Here is a 27,749-nt window from a genome sequence, read left to right as displayed (position 1 = left end):
GTCCCTGGTTGTCCAAGATGACTGGAGAATTCCGTCAGGGAGTCACAGACTACTTTCTTGAGTAAGGTTGACACCTGCTGACTCTCATACTCCTGGTCTCTGGCAAGCTGCCTAAAGCATTTGCTGCAAAACTAGCTTTCCTGGCATAAGGTCATCTCCACATGACCAACATTTGCCTTTTGGGTGCTGAGGAGAAGCTGTGTGCTTTCTCTTAAACGTACATTTGCGCCCAGTATAGTGGGGTCTGCCAGGACTGGAGGAGTCACTCTCTGCCCTGGGAATATCCTGATGATCCAGAGAGCCTCTGGACTTCCTAGAGCGGGATTGTGAGCGGCCAGGGCAGAAATAGACAAAGAAGGCACGCTCGTCAGGGCATAACGCACTCTTTTTCTCCTGCATCTTCTTACTTACCCAAAGGTGGCCTTTACCTGATATTGCGGTGGTCTTGGCTATGTGGCGGTAGGCTCATGCTGGTGGAAGAACCGAAAGGTGCAAAGAGGACTGCATGGCAGCAGAGAAGAAAATAAGAGAAGAGATAAATGGAAAAAAACATATACAATGCTGTGAAAAAGTATTTGCCCACTTTCTGATTTTTTATTTTTTTGCATATTTGTCATACTTAAATGACAAATGTTTTTAAATGATGGTTTCATTTATTAAGGCAAAAAAGCTGTCCAAACCTGCCTGGCTTTATGTGAAAAAGTGATTGCCCCCAAACCTGATAACGCCCTTGGCGGCAACAACTGCAAGCAAGCATTTGAGATAACTGGCAATGAGTCTTTCACATTGCTGTGGAGCAATTTTGGCCCACTCTTCTTTGCAGAATTGCTTTAATTCAGCCACATTGAAGGGTTTTCCAGCATGAACGGCCTGTGTAAGGTCATGATACATCATCTCAATTGGATTTAGGTCTGGGCTTTGACTAGGGCACTCCAAAACCTAAATTTTGCTTTGTTTGAACCATTTGAAGGTGGACTTGCTGTTGTGTTTCGGATCATTGTCCTGCTGCATAACCCAAGTGCACTTGAGCTTGAGGTCACAAACTGATGGCCAGACATTCCCCTTTAGGATTTTCTGGTAGAGCTCAGAATTCATGGCTCTATCAATTATGGTAAGTCGTCCAGGTCCTGAAGCTGCAAAGCAGCCCCAGACCATCACACTACCACCACCATGTCTGACTGTTGGTATGATGTTCTTGTTATGAAATGCTGTATTCGTTTTATGCCAGATGTGATGGGACGCACACCTTCCAGAAAATACATTTTTTGATTTATCAGTCCACAGGATATTTGCCTAAAAGTCTTAGGGATAATCAAGATGTTTTTTGGTAAATGTCTGATGAGCCTTTGTGTTCTTTTTGGTCAGCAGTGGCTTTGGCCTTGGAGCTCTCCCATGGATGCCATTTTTGCCCAGTCTCTTTCTTATTGTTGAACCATGAACACTGATCTTACCTGAGGCAAGTGAGGCCTGCAGTTCCGTAGATGTTGTTCTGGGTTCTTTTATGACTTCCTGGATGAGTCGTCGTCATGCTCTTGGAGTAATTTTTTTAGGCTGGCCACTCCTGGGAAGGTTCCCCACTGTTCTGAGTTATCTCCATTTGTGGATAATGGCTCTCCCCGTAGTTCACTGGAGTTCCAAAGCCTTAGAAATGGCTTTGAAACCCTTCCTAGACTGATACATGTACATTACTTTGTTTCTAATCTGTTCCTGACTTTTTTTTTAGATTGTGGCATGATGTGTGGTTTCTGTGATCTGTTAGCATGCTTCACTTTGTTAGACAGCTTCTATTTATGTAATTTCTTGATTCAACAGGACTGGTTGGGTGTGGCAAGTGAAATTTAACCCCTTCCTGCCGAGCGTACGCAGATGTGCGTACTCGGCTTTCGGGGGTTATACCGGGATGATGCCCGCAGCTGCAGGCATCATCCTGGTGCCGTTTTGTAGAGCGGGCGATCGACTTTCCAAGTATAACAACCAATGTGGCTAAAAGCCGCTCGGCTGTTATACTGGAGGAGCGGGAGGGGACATCCCCCCTCCCGCCGCTCTTACCGCCACCTCCGGAGGCTACGGACAGTCTGATACGAAGCCGTGACCAGCCTCCTAATTGTAAACGCGGAAGCGACGTCATGATGTCACTTCCCGTTTACTCGGGCTGCCAATGGCGCCAGTTTTAAAGAAATATACAGTATTCAGAATCGCCAAAAACGGTGATCTGAATACTGTGAAACGCAAAGGAGACCCCCGATCCCTCCATAAAGAGTACCACCTATCACTGTCAGAAGGGATGTTTACATTCCTTGTGACAGCAATACAAGTGATCAAAAAAATATTTTTTTTTAAACACAATTTATAAATATAAAAATAAATAAGAAAAAAAATTTAAAACGCATACGGAAGTCGCGCCCGCATATGTAAATGGTGTTCAAATCACACATGTGAGGTATCATACTAAACCTCCTCTGTAACTCTAACCTTGTAACCGTAAAAAAAATTTTAAGCGTCGCCTATGGAGATTTTTAGGTACCGTAGTTTGTCGCCATTCCACGAGTGCATGCAATTATAAAGTGTGACATGTTTGGTATCTATTTACTCGGCATAACATCATCTTTCACATTATACAAAAAATTGGGCTAACTTTACTGTTTGTTTTTTTTTTTTAAATTCATGAAAGTGTCGGTTTTCCCAAAAAGTTGCGTTTAAAACATGGCTGCACAAATACTGTGTGATAAAAAATATTACAACAATCACCATTTTATTCTCTAGATTCTCTGCTAAAAAAAAAAAAATATATATATATATATATATATATATATATATATATATATATATATATATATATATATATATAATGCTAATTTTTGCTAATTTTGCTAATTTTCTAGCAAAAAAATACGGATTTTAACTTGTAAACACCAAATGTCAAAAATAGGCTTTGTCATGAAAGGGTTAACTCAGCATTCCAAAAATTGTGGTTAAGCACAGTTCATTCATGATTCAGCACAGGAGGGGGCAATTACTTTTTCACATAGGGCCAGACAGGTTTGAACATCTTTCTTTTTTCCCTTAATAAATTAAATTAAAATTAAAAAAAAAACTGCATCTTGGATTTACTCGGGTTGTCTTTGTATAATAATAAAATTTGTTTGATGATCTGAATCATTTAAGTGTGAGAAATATGCAAAAAAAAAAAATCAGGAAGGGGGGCACATTTTTTTCACAGCACTGTGTATGTGTGTATATATATATATATATATATATATATATATATATATATATATATATATATATATATATACACACACACACTTTTTTTGCAAGGAATAACACAGAGAAATCTGGGCAAAATAAACCCCCATCCATTAACAATACATCCTTCCCCGCTCCCCCGGCCCTCCTTCCTATCCCCATCATAGAAAGACTCGTCTTTGACTGCTCCTCTGCAGAGATGCTGCCTGTCCTGATACCAAAAATCAAAAGGCATCCATTAATTCCTATCTGTGCCCTTTAAATGGGGCGCTTTTTGCAAGACTCCACCCCCTCCTCCAATCTAGGAAGGCAAAGCAATTAGAGAGAGGCCTTTTCCCTTATCTAAGATGGCCACCGCATCCTTGCATGTGCAGATGAGCGCAATCGCCTGAAGCCACCACGGCCGGTTCAAAGTGAAAGGAGAGCTGTGGGCGACCCCCTGGAGATGTGGGGAGGGAGAGGGAAGTCGAAGGGCTAGCCCTGTACACATTTATTATAAGGCAAAAAGGGAACATGCGACCTGGGAATAAAGTATAGCAGAAAAAAAGAAAACAATCAGACCTGAGAAAAAGTCACAGATAGACAGACGCCATGCGGTTCCAGCTGCTGGATCCGGATCTCACAGCAGGCATGCCACAAGAAAGATAACATCTCTGATTAGAGAACACCTCAGCACCAAAAGACAAACAGAAGGGGCTCCCCACGTTGTTGGTGCATTTAGCAGCCTAAGATGTGGGATTGCGCTCTGGGAGAGGCTGAACCCAGACGGACTCCGACGTAGTCAGCAGGTAAGAGCTTATCCTGAGTGTAACGGTCTGTAGATGTTGATCTTTGAGGATAAAAAGGAGAATGGGGGAGTTTGCTCCCAGTCAGACTTTTATAGAGTTAAACAGGTCCTGTGGGTGACTATAGGGGCGGAGCTATATCATATGTATGCTGCCATGCTGCCGTCAGGAAAGCTGCATTAATATCCAGGAGGGTGCTGAGTTGAGGTCCAAATCTGAACTGAGCGGAACTAGGTAAGAGGTAAAAGTTGAAAGAATCTCTGATGAGAAAACTACTGTGTAGAGAGGGTAAAAGAGATGTAAAATCCACAGTTTAATTAATATGTATCTTTAATAAAAATCATTGGGAAAAGAAGGATAATAAATGTGGGCCAGTCAAGCTCTATTATAATGCACAATGCTGTAAAGACTAGGGGCTTGTTGCAAATAGCAGAAAGCTGAATGATTATCACTGTGAATGCTCATTTAATAGCCAATCAGGGGGCTTGAATATATGTTTGCCTGAACTCAGATTTGGGCACAGTGGCATTTTTTTCTCCCACTAACACTGATTCTTTGTCATTTTTGCCTTTTCATAATGTTACTGATGCAGGAGTGAAACCACTGACACAGGAGAAATGTTTCTTTTAAGTGATACTACCATCACAGGAGCATTGTTACCTTCAAGTGACACCATCGACACAGGAGCATTTTTTAATGCCAGTGACACCTCCAATGTAGAAGCATTTTTTTTCCTACAGTGACATCCCCAACAAAATGGTATTTTTCCTTTCACGGACCTTGCCAGTGCAATGGGCACAAGGTCATTTTTTCCTTCTACTTACACAACCAATACCAAGAGCAATTTTTTTGCTTTCAACAATGCTGGGGCATTTGTTCATTCCCCACTGTTCTATAATTAACTGTAGGGCAGTATGTGCATTGCAAAAAAAACTTTCAGTTTGCTGGTGTGTCACGACCACTGGCAGTGCTTCAGCACATGTCTCATATTTCAGCCCCTGCTGATTCAAGGGGAGAGGGGCGCAGTTTGGCATCTTTGCCCTGGGCACTGAATGACTTTGTTTAGGCATTGGGTGAGGGGAAATCTTTCAATAGGGACACCATTTCTGGTAACAAATGTCTAAAAGGGGAATTCCTCTTCTTTGTAAAGGTTTTTCTCAATTCCTATTGTGTTTCTGCGACAAAAAGTGAAAGGAAATTGCTCCAACAGGACACAGACAGCAACATATAAATTGACGGAAGTTGTAACCCTTCCCTATTTCTATCCAAAATTAAAAAGAGATTTTGGCTACACAGTACATACACTTTAAGGACTATAAAGTTTCTCAGCTTTGATATTTACTTTAATTTACATGAAGTGGAAAGCTAAATGATAGATAGATGTAATCAAGAAAACAAGATGGGTAGATTTATACCACATCAATGTAATTTCTCTTTGGTTTGTAAATAAATTAAATCAGTTGTGTGTCATTTAGATATTTCTATCTAAAATCAAGTCACATAACTTACTGTTGATTAATTGTTATGTTCCACTGATCATGTGTGCTTTACTGCTTTAGCCATGTGTTGCATTGTGTTATTGATGTGCTATTAACTGACCTCTAATGGCCATGTGTAGCCACAGCAGCTTGTTTGTTTGTTTCATTGGTATATTCTCTTGCCCTCCCTTCTGTCTATAGATACATATTACAGCCCTAGTTAGACCCTCCTTATTTCTTTAAATAGATTCAGTTCTTTGCCGACACAGGGTTAGGAAAACCACTTCAAAATACTGGAATACTTATCTGAAATAAAGGTGTGTTGAATTCAGTGTCCTTGTCTTATTGAAGAGTTCAGCTGCCTGTGGATCCTGCTTTGCAGCAAGTGGCCATAGTTGCTGCACAGACTGGGTCTAATGAGGTATTTCATTGCATATATTTGATTGGAAGCAGAACAATAATAGTCAAGTAATTCTGTTTTTCTAGTGTGTAGCATTTTACCTTTCTTTCTTAAGTTTTCTACTGTCTCTTCAAGATCTTCCACATCATCATCTAAGCCATCAGTAAAGACAAGCAACATCTACACGGTATAAAGAGAAAGCTGAAATATTTACAGTAAGCATCTGGGTATTTGAATTGTGCGATAATAACTGAATCATACATACTTTGGCTTTCCCTGCATCTTTATTTTTAAAAATCTCCCACATAGACTTTATAACAGGTGACTTGAGATATGAAGGACGGTTAACATTGATTGTCCTCAAGTTCAGAGCAATATCTGGGCTGTAGATTTGAAAGAGAGATGAAACTAGTGTTTCTGCATTTGGCACATAAAAGGCTACACTGATTTGAGGCTTTACACCATGGCCGCATGTGGCAGCTTTCACATCCATCATGTTTTTTAAAATTTTATCAAGTTGGGCTTCCAGATGACTTTGACCATGGAATAATTTAGCCCCATTTGGATAGACTGAAATGTCAAAAGTCACCACGACATCAATTGAACAACCTGTGAAGGAAACAAAAACAAATATTAACAAGTGTATATATATAATATGATGCTCTTTTTTTTTAAATCAATGGGGCAGCGCGGCGCCGGCATAGCGCTGCTGCAGCGGTGCTTTGCGGGCGGTTTTAACCGCTTTCGTCCTCTAGCGGGGGTTAAAACCGCCCTGCTAGCAGCCAAATAGCGCCACTAAAGCGACGGTAAAGTGGCGCTAAACATAGCGCCGGTTTACCGCCGACCCCACCCCCACCCCAGTGTGAAAGGGGCCGAAATGGTATGATACTGATTTACTTCATTTGACTTTTAGTCATTCTATTTGAAAATGCTAACAAACAGAGATTTGTGAATTGATTTATGTGATCCAGAAAGTGCAGTGCTGAATTGGTAAATTGTTCCAAAGCAGCAAAGAACACAGTGGGGTTGATTTACTAAAGGCAAAAAGACTGTGCACTTTGCAAGTGCAGTTGCACTCTGCAAGAGGTTTAGCTCCAGAGCTTAGTAAATGAGGTGAAGCTTCACTTTGCAAAGAATACCTAATCACATGCAAGTAAAATAAAAGCATTCTTGCTTGCACATGATCGGAGGATGAAAGTCAGCAGAGCTTCCCCTCATTTACTAAGCTCTAAAGAAAATTCTCTTGCAGAGTGCAACTACACTTGCAAAGTGCACAGTCTATTTGCCTTTAGTAAACCAACCAACCTAGATCCACCAACAGGAAGTGTGGTCTCCCCACCCACGAATGACCTCCAGTCACCTTTCAGCATTTAATAGAAATCACACTTTTAAAACTGCCGAGGGTTAGAAGGTAAGAATACAATAAATATATGTTTATCGCACATCATATTAAAATGCAAACAACAGAAAACCTATCTATATTTAGAGAGGGTGCTTATCTAGGCAAGGTTCTCTCCCAGGAGCCTATTTATAGCTATAGAAATGTCAACAGTAATAATGGCACTCCCACAAATGTATTTATCAAGCTTCATATATGTAAGTAGTTTCAAAAGTACAATACAAGATGCCAACGTATCAGTATTCATCAATGGAGCAATTGTTACAATCATGGGGTTGAGCAATAGGTAGTTGGGTAATAAGTGCATTAGAATAAAAAACTCAAGCAACTGCATGTGCACATATAAATTAATAAACTAAAATATGTGCTTTACAGAGAAAATGTAGTACACAAATATGAGTATCACTAGTTCATATAAAGTGAAAAGAATATAGTATATAAATGTTGATACATTGATGATAAACATCTAAACACCCGTGCAAAATTTGAAAATTAAAAAGTTCATAAAATGTCAGCTACATGTCATCAGAAAGGTGTTGAGTGAAGGTTATAGTTGAATCCACCACCAAAACAGCAGGAATGGACTCTTACCAGAGCTCCATGATCCCCCATGACAGAGGATCTAGGAGTGCATGTATACAAATACTGGATGGCTTCAGGCAAACCAGAGAACCTCGGTAACAGGCGGTCCCCTCCCGACAAATCAGATCACGGTGGAAAAAGATATGAACATGACTGGATGTCCAGACCGACAGGTAATGGCTCAGTAGTGCAAACCACACGGGTCTCAGCCCAACCCAGACTCCAGAAGAAGATCAATGACTATCAAGGAGAAGGCAACAGAGGCGGCTTGCTCGCATTCAATCTAGCAATGGTTGACAGCATGGATTCCACTGGCATGCTGCCAACCATTGCTGGATTGAATGCGAGCAAGCCACCTCTGTTGCCTTCTCCTTGATAGTCATTGATCTTCTTCTGGAGTCTGGGTTGGGCTGGGACCCGTGTGGTTTGCACTACTGAGCCATTACCTGTCAGTCTGGACATCTAGTCATGTTCATATCTTTTACCACCGTGATCTGATTTGTCGGGAGGGGACCGCCTGTTACTGAGGTTCTCTGGTTTGCTTGAAGCCATCCAGTATTTGTATACATGCACTCCTAGATCCTCTGTCACGGGGGATCATGGAGCTCTGGTAAGAGTTCATTCCTGCTGTTTTGGTGGTGGATTCAACTACAACCTTCACTCAACACCTTTCTGATGACATGTAGCTGGCATTTTATGAACTTTTTAATTTTCAAATTTTGCACGGGTGTTTAGATGTTTATCATCAATGTATCAACATTTATATACTATATTCTTTTCACAGGACTTTATATGAAGTAGTGATTCTCATATTTGTGTACCACATTTTCCCTGTAAAGCACATATTTTAGTTTATTAATTTATATGTGCACATGCACTTGCTTGAGTTTTTTATTCTAATGCACTTTTTGGCATTCATTTATGCTTGTAATTTATCTTGATCATTTATTTTGAATATTGACATCATTTTTGTTAGCCCAATTCTGTTTTTTTCCCGACTGTTTTCCTTGCACTTATGTTTACATGAGAATTGCAGCTTTTGGGGGGCCATGCTTAGGTTATAGCCCCGTCTAATATTTATCTTAGCGCAATTTTTTCCTATTTTTCACAGTTGGGTAATAAGTGAAGACATCTATGCATGCATTACAACATCCTGTACTGATACTGAGGTATATTAGACAAGTGCATGTAAAAGCATGATGATGCAAAAAATACATACCCAACTGAAAAGTAGAGGAATAGGACTGCTGCTTTTCAGCCTGGTCTGTATTTTTTATTTGTAACATCATACGTTGTACTTTTACGTGCTTTGGTCTAATATTCTTTAGTATAGGATGTGTTGTGCTCTATAACTTACTGTATTCTTTCAATTGCTTGTTGCTCAAGCTCTGTGATGGTAACAATTAGTCATTTGATGTATACTGATTCTGTGGCATTGTGTATTTTACTACTGACATTCATATGGATATGGGGTAAGAATTCTGCCTATGATGTGAGTAGCCTGAAGTGGTATAACTTCTCACTTGGGGCTATCCTAATAAAGGAGCACATACTAGTTCTGTATTAGGGTAGTGATGCTGCACATGAGCTGTTCTAGAAATTTAGGCTTTCTGCTTAGCACTTTGCTGCTTTGAACCAAGTTGATAAGTAGTTCTTCTAACCACTATGTGCTGTTTCACAAATATTCATACACAAATACTGGAGCAAATTAAGAGTTCCACTCTGCTGAATCATTGGCACAGATTATTTTCTCTTGTTTACTCATCTTTACTAACAAAGGGCCTATTTCAGTAAAAATCACTGTGTGAACAGTTACATGCTATTACTTTTTACATTTCTCCTAATTCATCATAATGTGATTTTTGTTATCACATGTCAATGCAAATTCTTCTTGATACTACTAGATTTCTATTTTCTGTACCCTGCCTATGGCACATGCACCGTGTGCACTCCCTTGTATCACTTCTGGCATGTGTAAGTTGCCAAGCATGGAGCTAAGTGCAAAGGAACAGGAAAGCAGCACTACCTAAAGTTATGCTGCTGCAGAGATAAGGACCTAAAAAAACATGAATATAAAAATATAATTTAGACCTACATGTGCTAGTACAGGAACATAGAACAGGTTAGCCGTCATGTATAGTTACATCAAACAGTAGTCACAGAGACATCATGCAGGGAGTCTAGGTATCAGCAGGCAATGTTTGGGATTGAACATCGTATTCCATACAGTAAGGAGAATGTATCAATAGATATTTAGTTAGCTAGAGGTCCAGGGGGCCCAAACTTTGTCATATTTCCCCCGACAACCCCGGTTAATGTACGTTATTCTATACATGGGCCAAGCAGCATTAATCTGTGCCTCCCAGGAGGAGAGAGAAGGGGGGGGGGGTAGGTGAGATCCATTTTAGGAGAATCTCTTTTTTTGCGTAGAATAATAGGTAGGAGATTAGTAGTTTTGAATGATGGGAGCGTTGAGCGTCCTCATGGACCCCCAGCAGGGCCAATTCAGGACTCACTGAAAGGGACAGCTGTAGTCTTGAGTTTATTATGCCAAATATCTTCAACCAGAAGGTGGAGACAATAGGGCATTCCCAAAACATGTGAAATAAAGTGCCTGGCTGAAGTCTACATCTAAGGCAAATGGGGTCTCTGTCTGTAAATATTCTGTGGAGCTTTTGGGGTGTATAATAGATCCTGTGTAGGAATTTAACCTGGATGAGTTTATCGTTGGATGAGATAACCAGTTTGGGGCCATATTCAAGGCAGTCCTCCCAGCCCTTCCTGTCCGGTGAGGGATTGTCCCCCTGCCATGCCACCCACAGTCCCTCTAAATTAGGGGAGTCAGTGCCCATGAGTGCTCCATATAGCGTAAAGAGGGGCTTAGTAAGGTCTCCAGGGGTCAGAAGTTCTTCTATGGGGTCAGCCTGAAGGCGAGGAGTCTCAGGAAATTGGGCCCTAGCAGCGTGTCTCAGCTGTAAATAGCGGAAACGCATCCACTGGGGTAGTCCACACCTGTTTAAAAGATCCGGGAGCTCTTTTACAGTGCCCTGGGGCATAACCTGGCGTAGGGTTATTATACTATGTCTGGCCCAGACTTGGGGATCTGTGGTGCGAAAATGAGTGTAAGCAGGGGTTTCCCCACAGCGGGTGCGCAGGTGACCACTATAAAACTCTTCCAAGCGGCTGTCCATACCCTCCATGTCGCATGCGTAGGCCCAGGAGTACTCCCACATGTCCCCGGACCCCTATAAGCGAAGTTGTGGAGCTCAGCCAGTGAGCCCAAACAGCTCGCCTCCAGACAAGTCGCCGCATTAGACCTGGAGCCCTGTAACCACCACTAAACTGTCACCAATACTGCTGCCCAGTAATACATTTGAAAATTTGGGAGAACCAGACCCCCCAGATAAGCAGGTAGCCACAAGGTGGAGCGAGCCAACCTGGGGGTCGCTCCATTCCAGATGAAGGTTCCCACGCACTTGTGAATTTCTTTAAAGAATGCGACCAGAATCCAGATCAGACAATTCCTGAACAGGTAGTTAAATTTAGGTAGCATCACCATCTTGAGATTAATATGACCCAGAAGATTGAGAGGTAGGTTTGCCCACGCCGTACACTTGGTGCATAGGGTATTCATGACCGGTACGAGCTTCTTAGTCATATAGTTCGAGGGACTCTTGGTTACCAGGACCCCAAAGAAGCGAAACTCATCAACCTATCATAGGGGTGAGGGGGCCGCCCCCTGAACCACTCCGTCATCTAATGGAAATAAGACCGATTTCGTACAGTTAATCCGGATACTCGAGAAGCCACCAAATCTATCAAATATTCCCAGGGCAGCCAGAAGTGAGGGACCCGCGTCATTGAGGTATAATAGGGCGTCATCTGCGTACAAAGACAGTCGCTCTTCCAGCTTACCCATCCGCAGGCCCAGGACGTCCAGCGCACTCCTGATCAAAATGGCCAGGGGCTCCAGAGCCAAGGCGAACAGACTGGGGGACAGCGGACATCCCTGCCTCATACCACAAAAAAGAGGAAAGGAGTCTGATATCCAATTGTTCGTACGGACCCGCGCTCTAGGTTTTTGATATAATAATTGGATTCCATGGATACATTTGAGGCCAAAGCCAAATCTACATAGAACCTCCCATAGGTAAGGCCATTCGACTGAGTCGAATGCCTTTTTGGCATCTAACGATGCAATGACCCTGGAACCTGTGTTGTCATGTACAGCAGAGATGTTCAGATTTTAATGTCGGTCCCCTTTGCCCGGCATAAAGCCCGTTTAGTCGATATCAATCAAATATTCAATCACCTGGGTCAGCCGGTTGGCCAGGATCTTCGCAAAGATCTTGGCATCCACATTCAGTAGTGATATAGGTCTGTAGGAGGAACAGTCTTGTGGATCCTTGCCAGGCTTGGGGACCAACACAATAACATTAATAGAGTCGGGAAGGGCCTCCAGGGATTCATGGTCCGACAGCAGCATTGTCAGTTTAGGTGCTAGAGTTTCCATAAAGTTTGTGTACAATTCTGATGGTAGACCATTCGCTCCAGGAGCCTTCCCACCCTTAAGACCACCTATGGCTATCTGCACCTCCTCCAGAGTAACATCAAGCCTCCAGTCTCTCCCTATCCTCGATTGTTAATACTGGAAAGGATATAGGGTCTAGGTATAAGGAGAGGTCTGAGTCCGAGTATTCCACCCGGGAGGCATACAGTTCCCCAAAAAATTCCCTAAAGTGGTTTATAATTCTAGAGGGTGTTGTGAGTAAGCAATTTTGTTCATCTCTTATAGAGCCAATAGATGTGGATGGAGTATTGCCCCTAGCAAACCAGGCCAGAAGCTTCCTATTTTTCCCCCCGAATTCAAAAACCAGTTGGGCCGAGAACAAAAGTGCCTTGTCAGTTTAGGCAATTCTGGCGGCGGACAGAGACCACAGCCCTTGCTGCCACTTTTGATAGTGGTCTGTCCCCGGATTGGAATCATAAGCAGACTCCAATTTGGTGGCCCTCTCCTCCAGCTTCTCCAGTGATCGGGCCTGCTCCCTCTTAATGCGCGAGATCCTAAATATATATTCCCCCCTAGCCCTTAATTTAAAGGAGTCCCAAAGGATAGTAGGGGAGGATGTGTCAGTGTTGTCAGTCCAGAAATTACACATAGAGGCCGTAATAGGTTCCTGTAGCTGCTTGTCATTAGCCCAGAACCTAGACAATCTCCAGAGTCGGGACTCAGGAGGAGTGGTCAGCTCTAAGGAAAGACAGAGGGGTGCGTGGTCAGAGATTCCCCTGGGAAGCACAGATATACCCTGAACACAGTTCAAAGTAGGACCAGATGCAAAGGCTAAATCAATCCTGGACAGGGTCTTGTGGGTGGGGGAATGGCAGGTATACTCCCGCATCTTCGGGTACATGTATCTCCATACATCTGTAAGGGCAAAGGTTTCTGCCCACTGATGGAGCTCGGGAGAGTCACGAGTCGAAGTACGCAGCCTGTCCAAATCTGCAGACGGGACCATTTTAAAATCACCCATTAGGTAAACCAGACTGGCAACCTTTTGAACCACAGTTTGCATGATCTCATGCAGGACCTGGGCCGAGGCCAGCGGCGGAATATATAACCCAACCAACACAATTTCCCTGTCATAGACAGTTGCATGTATGATGATGTATCTACCCTCCTTATCGGTTTTAATTTCAATAGTCTGGAAAGGCAGGGATTTCTGAACAAGGATATTGACCCCACGAGCATAGGTGGAATAGGTGGCGTGGTAGTTCATCACCCATTAGGTAAACCAGACTGGCATCCATTTGAACCACAGTTTTCTTGATCTCATGCAGGACCCAGGCCGAGGCCGGCAGCGGAATATATAACCCAACCAGCACAATGTCCCAGTCATAGACAGTTGCATGTATGATGATGTATCTAGCCTCCTTATTGGTTTTAATTTCAATAGTCTGGAAAGGCAGGGATTTCTGAACAAGGATGTTGACCCCACGAGCATAGGTGGAATAGGTGGTGTGGTAGTTCAGGCCCACCCATGCTTTTTAAAGGCAGATGGTCTTCTGTCCCTGAAGGTGCATCTCCGGCAGAATGCAAATCTGTGGGCTATATCTCTGAAGGAAGCAAAACACCAGGGAGCGTTTGACCACCGAGTTGAGACTCCTTACATTCCACAATATTATCGTAAAAGGAGACATCTCACATAAGAAAAGATAAATGGAGTAGGGTAAAAGTGCTTGTAGGGGCAGCAACCCATTCCTGGTCTCAGTCGGTCCAGCACTACAATCAAATCAGTACCATAAATATCCAAGTATATATAAGGTAAAGCACCTACAACAACAAAAAGTGTTAACATTAACAACCCCAACATGCAGACGCATCTCTGGGAGAGGTAAAGAATCTTGTGGCTTCACCATCTTGAACTCGCAGACACGCTGGGAAAAAGACACTGTATTTGATGCCCTTGACTCGCATTGCTGCTTTAACCTGGTCAAATGAGCGCCTCAGTTTCTGCGTTTCTACAGAATAATCAGGGAAGATGAGGAGTTTGTTGTTCTGGAATGCAAGCTCACCCTGCATCCTAGCTGCCTGAAGCACCTCATCTCTGTCCCTGAAGTTCAGGAATTTAAGTATAAATGTGCGCGGTGGGACTCCCGGCGGTCCAGGCTTGGGGGGAATGCGATGAGCCCTTTCCACCACATAAAAGGTTGAGAACTGGGCTGCCGGCAGGAGGGTATGCAATAATTTCTCCACAAAGTCAGTCGGGTGGGGGCCCTCCACCCCCTCTGCCAGGCCCACTATGCGGAGGTTGTTCCTCCTCTTGCGATTCTCTGCGTCTTCAGCTTTATATTCTAGGGCCCTGATCTTGGTATGTAAGGTGCGGAGGTCAGCATTGTGATTCTCCACCGTGTCCTCTACCTGGCCCAATCTATACTCCACAGTGGACAGCATGGACCTTATTTTGTCCATGTCCAGTCTAATGAGCTCCACATCTAACTGGACTGCGTAAATCTTTGTGGTCAGGGTTTTTATGGAGGTGTGACAGTTATTAATTGCAGCCAGCACTTCTGCCAGGCCTGGCGGGGGTGGTGGGGGCTGCTCAGCCTGCTCTGTCTGTGACATCATGTTTGCTGAGGAGCGTGTGCAGGTCTCCACGCGGTCACCCCGGCCTGGGGAGGATCGCTCAGACAGGGGGCAAAGGGGAGCTGCTTACCCCTTCCTTTTGATGCTCTGGAGGAGTGGTGTCCCATAGATGTGTCCGTGGTTGTGGTGCGGTGATTGTAGGAGGCCGGAGGAGAGGGGAAAGCCTCAGATCGCAGCAGAGCTCTTTCAGAGACGCTCAGTTCACCATCTTGGCCACGCCCCCAAGAGGCCATTTTAACATGTCATAAAAACTGCCTTCAAAAATGAGGCCCAGTATTTCCTATTAACTACTCCAAAAGACTGTGCACCTATCAAGTTATGGGTCGATTACTTCCTAGTTTATTAATAGTTCAGTTCCCTGGTTTTGCATTTTTATATTAAATAAAAAAAAAAAAAAGTTTAGTGTTAGGTACCTTGAATGCTATTGTAAAATAGATTTACTGATAATTTACTTCTTACCTAAAACTTATGGTATCAACATTAAAGATAACCTATCCAAAATTCACATTACTGTAAACCGTATATCTGTTTGTGGTAAAAAATGAATGCTGGTTTTCTAAGTCAGTATGGTTAAGGAGCAGGCAGATTCCAGCAGCCAGCAGGAGAATCACTTAAACAGAATCTGTTACTTTGCCTATTCTGGGTAAACTAATCTGTTAATAGGATACCTACCTGATACTTACTTTCCTCACCCATTCTCACCACTCTATTTATCTACAGCGGCACCTATTTTCCATACCTGGAAACACCATGTATGTCCAAGGGCTTTGTTGGATGAACAGATATGTGTGGTAGTGTGGAAAAGGTTAAGTAGGAGTGGATGGGGGTGGAGGGGTGGCCTAACACCCCTCCACGTACGTCGTGAATCAATTACTTTGCACTTAATAAGTAAATTAAAAAGGTAGGCTCTGCCATATTCACAAAAAATATAGTGAACAATCTGCACTTACATTAATTAAATAAACCATCTAAAAATACATAGCAGATGTGCATATAAAAAGTATGTAAGTGATGATATGTTGTCAATCATTGTGCTGCTCAGACAATCTACAAATGTGTCCAAATCTTCAATAGAAAGTACTCCACCACATGTTTAAAAAATTAACGCTAACCAAAACCATAAGGCCAACAAAGTGACCATCGAGTCCACCTCTTGGGGACTTAAGCAAAGTCTTCTCCCAGCACTCTCTTATTCTCTCTGTGTCACTAAAATAAAGTGTTCCAAACAGAACCACAAGAAGGGGTGTAGTATGTTATGTAGGCATAATAAAGATAGGATAAAAATATGCACTCACATGGAAGTAATAAACATCAGCACCAACGTGTGTGGCTTAAAGGCTACAGGATGGATCTCGCACCCCGCGCTCACTTTCCCAGAGCTGGCGTGCATTCCACAGACCCGGAAGTGACGTAGTGATGGATTCCGGATCCGGATACTACACTATATACCCCCTTCTTGCGGTCTTGTTCGGAGCACTTTATTTTAGTGACACACAGAGAGTAATGCCCAGTACACATGGTCGGACTTTCTGACGGAAAATGTGCGATCGGAGCTTGTTGTCGGAAATTCTGACTGTGTGTGGGCTCCATCGGACATTTTCCATCGGATTTTCCGACACACAAAGTTTGAGAGCAGGCTATAACATTTTCCGACAACAAAATCCATTGTCGGAAATTCCGATCGTGTGTACACAAATCCGACACACAAAGTGCCATGCATGCTCCGAATAAATTAAGAGATGAAAGCTATTGGCTACTGCCCCGTTTATAGTCGCGACGTATGTGTTTTACGTCACCGCGTTTAGAACGATCGGATTTTCCGACAACTTTGTGTGACCGTGTGTATGCAAGACAAGTTTGAGCCAACATCTGTTGGAAAAAATCCATGGATTTTGTTGTCGGAATGTCCGATCAATGTCCGACCGTGTGTATGGGGCATTAGAGTGCTGGAAGAAGACTTTGCTTAAGCCCAACAAGAGGTGGACCCAGTTGTAAACCCACTCGATGGTCACTTTGTTGACCATATGGTATTGATTAGGGTGAATTTTATAAACTTGCGGTACAGGACTTTTGATTGAAGTTTTGGGCATATTTGTAGATTGTCTGAGCAGCACGGTAATTGCCAAGATATCATCACTTACATGGACTTTTTATATTCACATCTGCTATGTATATTTTAAGTGGTTTATATAATTAATTTAATTGCAGATTGTTCACTATATTTAAGGGGCAGCAGCCTTGAATTATTAGGTGTGGTGTATTGGGTTTTGGGTTGGCGCCCTTCATATGTAGTTCATTACTTTGAAGAAGTCTGTTCTTATCTTAACACCCTGTGTTAAAAATAGGTTGATTTGCCTGCTTGTTTATTGCAAAAAGAACACAACAGGCATAGACTAAATTCTGAAACAAACCAAGCTCCTGTGGCCATTTTAGGGACAGTAGTGTCTAAAACATATATTGCTAGTTTTCCTAAGAAACATTTCATAAACAGAAAATTGGGCTTGAAGAAAGTTATAAGCTTATATGAAAAAAGTTATACTTACTGCTAGTTGTTTGTTGTGCGCAGGTATCTCTAACAATTCTCTCTTTGATGTGTTTCAGGCCATTAAAATTGGTAACTGAGAACTTTCTTTCTGGTGAGCCAGCAATCTGAAGAAGCTGAGTTTCATCCACATTTCCCACTCCTATAGCATATATATCAATACCTTTTTTTCTCAGAGTTTGTGCTGGAATTGCTACCTGATCATGTGAAACACCATCAGTTATCACCAGAAGAACCTGACGGATGCCTTCCTTTACACGACTATTATTGCCAAATGGACTTAAAAGTGTAGCATCTGTCAGAGTGAGGGCGTTTCCAATATAAGTATTGCCACCTAGCTTAGGGATTTTTTCAATATTATCCTTTAAAGCCCTTTTATCTCTATGAGTCTTAAGCGCAAACTCCACTCTGTATTTATCACTATACTGTGCAACTCCCACGTGAACTTTGCTAGGGCTGATGTCAAAATCCTCGACAATCGAGATCATGAATTTTTTCATTTCTTCAAAGTCCTGTTCTGCAATGCTCCCAGATCCATCAATCAAGAATATTACATCCGCCTCTTCTACTTCACATACTGAAAAAGAAAATTAGATAAAAAATATACATAATTACAATTGTGGACAATTCCTTATACTGATACTGTTTATCTCTAAGAACCACAGCTGAGAACAATTTAATAATGTAAACATTTTTAAATTGAATGGATCATTTTGCTGAAATATGAAACACTACACTTCAATAGACACTTTTATTAGACCACTAATTTCATTAACAATCTTCCTATATTAATGTATGTGCATTTAAAATATTTTATGCATGGTATTTACCTGTTAAAGCTTCATAGTTACATAGTTAGTCAGGTTGAAAAAAGACACAAGTCCAGTTCAACCATAAAAAATAAATAAAATAAAAAATATCATACAATCCCATATGCCCAATCCTATACCCACAGTTGATCCAGAGGAAGGCGAAACCCACCCCCAGAAAAACAGGATCCAATTTGCTACAGCAGGGGAAAAAATTCCTTCTGGATCCCAGAGAGGCTATCGGATTTTCCATGGATCAACTTTGCCTATAAATGTTAGTAACCATTTATATTATGTACATTTAGGAATGAATCCAGGCCTTTCTTAAAGCAATCTACTGAGCTGGCCAGAACCACCTCTGGAGGTAGTCTATTCCACATTTTCACAGCTCTTACTGTGAAGAAACCTTTCCATATCTGGAGATTAAATCTCTTTTCCTCTAGACGTAAAGAGTGCCCCCTTGTCCTCAATGTTGACCGTAAAGTGAATAACTCAACACCAAGTTTACTATATGGAACTTATTGCCTCCATTGTTTAGACATCCAAAAGCCCTGAGAGTGCTACTGAGTGCAACTAAATTGGATGAGATTACTGCAGACTCAAAGCTATCACTTAAAGAAAACTCTGTAGCATTCTTCTATGCTACTCCCACAGTTGCTATATAAAAGGTTATGGAAGGTTATGGAAGTGAGGAGAGCGGGGGAGGAGTAGAGCCAGCACAGTAAGTAATTAGTCACTATCAAAAGAGAAGAGGGCTATGATGTGCAAGGAGGGAAAGGGCTATTCTAGTGTATTGACTCTTCTTACAGAAATAGTCATATTTGCTAGCAAGTTCAGAGGCACATTGCAAGTCAATAAAAAAATGCTCATGGAACGGTAAATTATGCACATTAACATTTAAAATACTGGATTTCCTGTGCTTCAATTTTTAAGTTGGTACCAGGGTCTCTTTAAATGTATTTTGTAACTGAATTCGTCTTGTTCTTCAAACTGTACAAACAATAATATTAGGACATTAATTCCATACTGGTAACATTGTTTTGCTGTTTGTTGGTACTGTAATAAAATGTGGGACTCATATAGGTAAGGTTTATTCATGAATTATGTGTTTTGTTTTGGAATACGGTGCTATTTAAACACATGACTTTGCAAGCAAAATGCAACAGGGTTGTGTTTGACCAGTGACTATTGACAGGACCTGCTGCACTTTAAAAAACAAAAAGCAAATGAAATGAGGCCTCACTTGTCATGTACACTACTTAATTAAAGTAAATGAAAACCAGTAGAGTTGTGAATAAATGTGCTTCACACGAGTCATAAAAATAAAGCCTATACAAAGCCTACAGAAAAGTACACAAGCCGTCTCTGCCTATTCATGCTACCTTTCATTTTCCCTTAGCTAAGTGAATGTGGCAAACATTTTCTTTGCACACAATCACATTTCTGAACACTCAATCACATGCAAGAGAAATAGAAAAAATATATATTTTTGCTCACACATGATTGGATGATGAAAATCAGCTAAGCTTCACCCCATTAACTAAGCTAAAGGAAACTCTCTTGCAAAGTGATAACTCCCACACCCATGTGGGATTGTCTACCTAGACTTTCTAAGTAAAAGGCCAACAACATAAGCTGAAAGTAGAGACTCCATTATGACAAAACAAGGAAGGTCTGTGCCAGAAGAAACTATGACACTTTCACCTGATTTCCTGCAATTGGTAGTACAGTAGAGCCTGGGATCCTGGTTGCTTCCTTGGGTGTACTGGAAAGAACCTTGATAGATTAAAAGCAACACTTAAGCCCCTTTTACTCTGGGGAGGTGCGGGCGCCGGCGGTAAAACGGCGCTATTTTTAGCACCGCTTTACCGTTGTTTCAGAGGCGGTATTCGCCCGCTAGCGGTGCGCTTTTTCCACCCACTAGCGGCCGAGAAAGGGTTAATACCCAGCCGCGAAAGGGTTAAAACCACCGCAAAGCACTGCTACAGCAGCGCTATGCTGGCGGCATAACCGTGCTGCCCCACTGATTTTAATGGTCAGGAGCGGTGAAGGAGCAGTGCATACACTGCTCCTTCACCGCTCCAAAGATGCTGCTAGCAGGACTTTTTTTCCCGTCCTGCCAGCACACCGCTCCAGTGTGAAAGCCCTCAGGGGTTTCACATTGGAGAGACAGCAGCGGCTATTTCAGGGTGCTTTGCAGGCGCTATTTTTAGCGCTGTAGCGCCTGCAAAGTGCCCCAGTGTGAAAGGGGTCTTACAGTTGCCCAAGTTAACCAGATAATCACCTGGTATCTAGTACATGAAAAAATAGCATTACACACTGTGACCAGAGCTATTGCTCTGGTCACAGTGTGTGAAAAAAAAGAATTGTGAAAAAAGAAAAAAACATTTAACAAAAAAGAAAAAAAATATTACTTTTTCTTTTTTTTACATACTGTCACCAGTTTACCTGTTCACTGCCACACCAGTTATATGATGATGCTGTACTGCACTAGGGACAGTATGTGAAAAAAAAATTGTGACTTTTTTTTTTTTTAATTTCTTAATTTTCCAAAAGATTGTGACAAAAAATGACAACTTCAGAAAACTCGCCATGCCTCTTACTAAATAACTTGGACTGTCTACTTTCCAAAAAGGAGTCATTTGGGGGATATGTGTACTTTTCTTGTGTTTTCAGGCCTCAAGAAATAGGCCATCAATACATCAGGACTGATCGATTTTCAGATAGATACCATAGTTTGGGGACTCTATACCTTTCCTACAAACTAAATAATATACACTGATTTGGGTTATTTCCCCCCCAAAAATGTAGCAGAATACATTTTAGCCTAAACTTATGAAGTAAGATTATTTATTTGCAAAATGTTATAACAGAAATTAAGAAAAGAGCTTTTTTTTTCAACATTTTTAGGCTTTTTTTGTTTACCCAGTGGTGATTAAATACCACCAATAGAAATCTCTATTTGTTTGAATAAAAAATGATATAAATTTCATATGGGTACAGTGTTGCATGACCATTGTCATTCAAATGCAACAGCGCTGAAACCTGAAAATTGGCCTGGGCCTGGGGGTAAAAGTGCCAGGTATTGAAGTGGTTAAATTATTTGGTGCATCCATTCAAACAAGTCTGGACACCTAGATAATGTATTATCTCTCAACTGATATTGATGACTTTTTGTTCATCACCTAAGCTGTGCTCAACAATCCTATGCCCTGTACACACGATAGGATTTTCCGAAATGTGTGATAGGACCTTGGAAATTCTGACCGTGTGTAGGCTCCATCACACATTTTCCATAGGAATTTCTGACACACAAAGTTTGAGAGCTTGCTATAAAATTTTCTGACAACAAAATCCGTTGTCAGAAATCTTGATCGTGTGTACACAAATCCGACACACAAAGTGCCACGCATGCTCAGAATAAATGAAGAGACGAAAGCTATTGGCTACTGCCCTGTTTATAGTCCCGACGTACGTGTTTTACGTCACCGCGTTCAGAACGATTGGATTTTCCCACAACTTTGTGTGACTGTGTGTATGCAAGACAAGTTTGAGCCAACATCCGTCGGAAAAAATCCTTGGATTTTGTTGTCGGAATGTCCGATCAATGTCCGATCGTGTGTACAGGGCATAAGAGTTCTGCTTGACCGCATAAGGCAGATTCACCCTGAAAAATCCCCCAACACCCTCTAGTTCCTCCAGCTAATTATTTATTCCTCTCATTACTTATCCCACCTTCTTCCTCCCGTCACTCTTTCTCTTGTCAGTTAATATTTTATTTTTACACACCCCATTTGTTGCTACTTCTATTTTTTAATGAATCACTCCACAACTATTGAGGTCTGGGAACTGCACTGGTGATTATTCAGACCCCCACAATCATTTTGTCTTGTGTCGGTAGTACACTATATCACATCTATGACACACTATATTGAATGAATAGGTTATGAATCCATTATTTTTGCATTGCCATTTTTTCTGCACAATGCTTCCATAACTGTGAACCTGATGGTCACTAATGGCCACCTCACATTATTGCAAGAAGCATTACATATATTATTCTTGACTGTACTAGTTGAAACTAGCTTTGCTACTTGCTCCATATTTTGTGTAATTAATATAACCTTTATAATATTAGGTTATTATGTTGTAAAATTTCCTAATAATAACATATTAAAACAGAACATCAAATTGAACACCAACCTGTTTTATTGCACACATCACCAGAAATGTTTGTGAGAATGTTATTTAGTCCATCAAAATTTTCCACGAAAAACCATTTTCCTTTTGTTCCGGCCATTGTCACCAGTTCGTCAGTTTTTGCTTTGTCAACTCCAATAGCATATAAAATGATGCCGGCATCTTGAAGAGCTTTAGATGCTTCACCTAGCTTATAATGATCATGAGATTCACCATCTGTTATAATTATCAAAATCTGATCAACCCCTGAAATACTTCGACTGCCATGTTTCTCTGTAAAAAAACTTTTAGCATATTCTAGGGCCTTGGCAGTATATGTGTTGCCTCCAACTGCGGGTGCATTTTGTATAGCTTTTATAACACTCTGTTTGCTGCTGTGTTGGTTTAGATAGAAAATTCTGTGTGGCTCATCTGAGTATTTGAGAGCTCCAAATTGAACATTTTTTGGACCAACTTCTGATTTATTGACAAGACCAATGATAAAGTTTTTCATTGCTTTAAACTGAACATCATTTATGCTGGAAGAGTCATCGATCACAAATACAATGTCTGCTAACTGTACTCTTGGGCATTCTGTAAAGATAAAAAAAACATTTTATGAGAATCAAACAGTTAAATTGTCATTCAACCCAGACTATGAAAAACTCTCATTACATATGAGATTGCTATATAACAGAGTGTTCATACTCACAAAGCCACTAAAGCATTTGTTTTGTGTGGAATGAAATATACTTAATTGATCCTGCCCTCAGCTGTCCCTTCCTTATTCTTTGTGTCCCCATTGCAGGCTGATTGTGTAGACCAGCTGGTGTCCTCTATTGAGCATGCTCAGTTCTAAACTCTTCATTTTCTCCTTTTCCCTACTTGTGCAGCCCATGTGACTATAGAGTCACACATGTGGGTGTATACACAGTGTTAAATGACATTCCCCTCCCTCCCTCCTCCTCATCCATGTCTTTCTATTGCTAAACACTGTAGGGGCTGGATATAGTATGCTGATTGATTACATTCACTAAGAAATTCACAAAAAGCTTAGTTTTAATAAAAATCAGAATTAAATCTATAAAATGTAATTGCTTACACCTGTAAGGTAAAATTAAGAGCCTTGAACGCAGATGCTGTCTGAACATAATGAAAGCTAGTGTCAATCATCTTTGACTATGCCTGCAGCATATTAATGAACAAAAAAAATACACATTTGATGTTCAATAAAGATTTATAGGGAGCTATAAAACGTTTTTTTTTTTTTGAATATTTATAATCTAATTTGAATTGCTCTTCCGAAACTGGTTTTGTTTAGTCATGTGACTGGCACAGTACCAATCAGGGTTGTGCAGACAGACTCATACTGTTGTAATAGAAGCCCCTTCCAAAGAGCGCTCTGTACAGATGCCAAAGTACAGGCAAAGATCATGTGACCACACAACAGAGCTGCAGAAATAAGGTACTTAGAGGAAAAAAAAACAAAAAACACAATGGCATGCTATATATGATTTATGTGAATGAATTATTACTTCTCTGTTTAGCATCACTTTAATGATAAATAAAACACTAGGGCCCATTGACACTTTGCATATGTTAATGCATACATTTTGGTGTGTTGAGGTGCATTGTTAAGGCAGCCCATTCATTTTGAGGGGGCTCTTAACACACAAAAAAAAATACTTTCACTATTTTTGACAAAGCAGTGTGCCACAATGTATACAATATTCATGCCCAAACAATGTGGTATGCTATGGTGCAGGTACTTTTTTTTTTTTTTACTGTATATGTATAGTATGTTAGGGTGCCATTTAGATGGAAAAGCAACATACAGTAAAAGTGTAAAAGTAAAAGTGTGAATGCAGACTACAAAGAAAAAACAAAAAGCATAAAACACCCCAAGAACAGAGTTTTTTCCCATTGCATCCATCATTGCAAGATCTTCCAATTTAATGTAGTTCAGATGATGAAAAATGACAAAAAAATTGTGATTTTATTTTAATTTAAAGAGATGCTAAACTCCAATTCACACATAAAAAAATTCTATTCAAGTATGAATTCTTAACCTTCTTCAAGACTACAAATTCCTTGTCATTTTGCAACTGGCTGATCTGGCTGATTACAGGGCCATCAAGTAGTGTTTGTGTATGGAATATTCTGGAAAGTAAAGATATAGTTTAGTTTCACTTTAACTGCTCACCACCCACTGCACATAAATGGTGGGACGGGAGCAGTGGCGATGTGGGTTGATGTACCCGTATGTGACCCCGTATCAGAGGCTCGTGCGTGGCTCATAGTGAATTACATTACTGCTGTGTCCGGATGATCACATGGTCTTGTACCATGTAATTGTTGTGTCCAATCACAGCAATTATATGGTAAAAAACAGAAACTGAAAGTAAACATTGGTTTTCTTTGCTCTCACATAGATTGGCTGTGAGTGTTGCTGCCGCCTGTGAGTGTACAGCAGCCTATCACACTGCATGTACACTCACAGACTGCAGCGCCAACCTGTCTACAGTGTCCCTGATCCCTGCTCCAAGTGTAGTACCAATAAACAATGCAGCCAGCCCGTCACCTGTACCAGTGTCACCAGTGCTCATAGTAAAACTGCCATATACCATAGCAACGTCCTAATCACCGCCATAACCCATACCAGTGCCCTGATCACCGCCATACACCATACCAGTGTCCTGATCACTGCCATGTCACACCAGCATCCTGATCACTACCATACCCCATACCAGCATCCTGATCACCGTCCTATGCCATACTAGCACCCTGATCACTGCCATATCCCATACTACCGTCCTTATCACTGCCATACACATACCAGCATCTTGATCATCACTATACCCCGCCATACCCTATACCAGTGTCTTGATCAATGCCCTACCAGTGTCCTGATCACCACCATATCAGTACCAGTGTCAAGAGCCAGTGTCCCCAATTGTTTCTACTGTCCTGGTTCTCCAGGGCCTCCAAAAATATGATAGATCGTCAGGAATTTTTGCCCCTAGAACACCTCACCTGCTTCTTTTCCAGCGATGTACCGGTGATGTATTACTTTTACAGGCAGTGGAAAGGGGTCCCCCCTCCTGTCTCCTCCTGTACTGGGTTCTCCCAAGCGATCGGGGAGCCCAGTAAGGACACAACCAGTGTCATCTGGCTCTGAACACACATTGAGAGGAACTGATGTTGTTCCTCCCACTATGTGACGTCACAAACTGGAAGCAAAGAGCATTTAGTCACTTCTGATTTTAGTTCTTTGTTTACCTGGCTGTTACCGGCCAGAGAAGCCACAGATCAAACTGATCTGTGTCTCATCGGCTGCATTGGAGGCAAGAGGAAAAGTTTTGGGGTCCAATAGACCCCAGATCTCTCCGTGAAGAGGACCTGTCACGGCTCATGCTGTCACAAGGGATGTTGTTTATCCCTTGTGATAGCAATAAAGTTGATATAAAAAATAATTAAAGGGACACTGTAAACATGTTTTTTTAAAATAAAATAAATAAAAGTGGCCCGTCAGCCTGTGCTCACGCACGAATGTGAACATGTGCACTGGTCCCACAGTGATCGCACCACACATATGAGGTATCACTGTGAACATTAGAGTGAGAGCAATAATTTTACCTCCAGATTTCCTATGTAACCCGAAACTGTTAACCTGTCCCCCCTGGAGATTTTTAGATACTGAAGTTTGTCATTATTTCATGGGTGAACGCAATTTTAATGAGTGTCATGTTTGGCATATATTTACGCATGTATCATCTTTGATATTTTACCAAAAATTGGGTATTATATTGTGTTTTTCTAAAAAATTTGTGTTTGAAAAACTGCTGCACAAATACCATGTGACATAAAAATATAAATAATATGTAATGCCCACCATTTTATTCTCTAGGGCCTCTGCTTAAAAAAAAAAAAAAAAAATATATATATATATATATATATATATATATATATATATATATATATATATATATATATATTTATGGTTGGAGCCCTATGTCCGATATGTACATAGATAACACTTATAGTAAAGATAAGACTTACCATCGGAAATAGACCTGAAAGTGTGGACTTACCATATGAAATGGACCTGAAAGTGTGCCTTGGTCTAATGGCCGGTATGCCAAAATAAGGGGGCATACCCTGGTTTAAGAAATGATTATTCTGTAAGAGAAATGAATGAAATGAATATTTTGAGAAATGCTGTGAAATGGGGATGGGAGGGTGGGTATCGCGCACAGGAAACCGACAAGCACCACAGGTGAGCGGGCTGCTTAAGTACCCCCCGGGCTCCTCCCATAAATTCAGGCCACCATACTGGCCTTCCTACTTATGGTTGGAGCCCTATGTCCGATATGTACATAGATAACACTTATAGTAAAGATAAGACTTACCATCGGAAATAGACCTGAAAGTGTGGACTTACCATATGAAATGGACCTGAAAGTGTGCCTTGGTCTAATGGCCGGTATGCCAAAATAAGGGGGCAAAAACATTCAGGTAGGGTTATAATTTTATTGGTTTTCAGTTATTTACTGAGCCAATTTGGAGAATGCCTGTGCCATCTCTGTTTGTGGATTGGGGATATACCGGGCGAAGCAGGCTGATTTCCACCTGCCTAGTCTTTTGATGATGTGGTCTGGCACCCCGTGGCGGGACGCCGCGGAGGCTGCTCCGATGCGGAAAGAGTGTCCGGAATACTGACTAGGGTTAAGGTGAAGATTGCGGAGAAGTATTCTTATGTGTTTCACAAACTGAGAGGCGTTTAAGGGTTTGACTGGGAATGGTAGAAGGGGACTGCTGTCTGGTTGCTCAGGCAGGAGTGACAGGAGTCGGTTGAGTACAGCGACTGGACACCAGCTGTTGTTGGTTTTGTAGAGGTGAATGTTCACTCCCGAGCCCGTTTGCTGGGTTTTAGAGACCTCGAGGTGCAGGATAAAGTGGTCTTGGTGTCGAAGCAAGTGTCGTCTGCATAGTACTTGGTCTGTGGGTTTGTTAGAGGTGAATTCGCCAGGCCGCAAGAACCCATAGTAAGCTAAATATATGGCTGCTTGTAAGACCGTGCTGGGGAGCAGACCGAATGGCGAAGTAGCCAGAATAGTTGACATGTCCCTAAAGATGGGCCCCGTAATGGGCAAGTGCTTAGTGCTGATGACTGGTTGTTGTTTCT

At 41.5% G+C, this 27,749-nt stretch overlaps 1 protein-coding gene across 1 annotated transcript in view; it reads right to left on the bottom strand.

The window, feature by feature from the left end:
* The window catches only part of COL6A6 (collagen type VI alpha 6 chain), a 418,546-nt gene that overhangs the window by 189,370 nt on the left and 201,427 nt on the right, over nucleotides 1-27,749 (bottom strand). Inside the window, exons 9-12 of the mRNA XM_073630332.1 lie at nucleotides 22,589-23,158; nucleotides 17,578-18,153; nucleotides 6,175-6,518; nucleotides 6,011-6,089 (exon numbers count right to left, since the gene is read on the bottom strand). Of these exons, the coding sequence (XP_073486433.1) occupies nucleotides 6,011-6,089; nucleotides 6,175-6,518; nucleotides 17,578-18,153; nucleotides 22,589-23,158 (1,569 nt within the window). The remainder of the gene's footprint in view (nucleotides 1-6,010; nucleotides 6,090-6,174; nucleotides 6,519-17,577; nucleotides 18,154-22,588; nucleotides 23,159-27,749) is intronic.

The sequence above is a fragment of the Aquarana catesbeiana genome, linkage group LG05 (genome assembly GCF_042186555.1).
Source record: "Aquarana catesbeiana isolate 2022-GZ linkage group LG05, ASM4218655v1, whole genome shotgun sequence".
Classification (NCBI taxonomy): domain Eukaryota; kingdom Metazoa; phylum Chordata; class Amphibia; order Anura; family Ranidae; genus Aquarana; species Aquarana catesbeiana.
The sequence above is the reverse complement of the archived record's forward strand: the minus strand, read 5'-3'. Positions and strand labels throughout refer to the sequence as shown.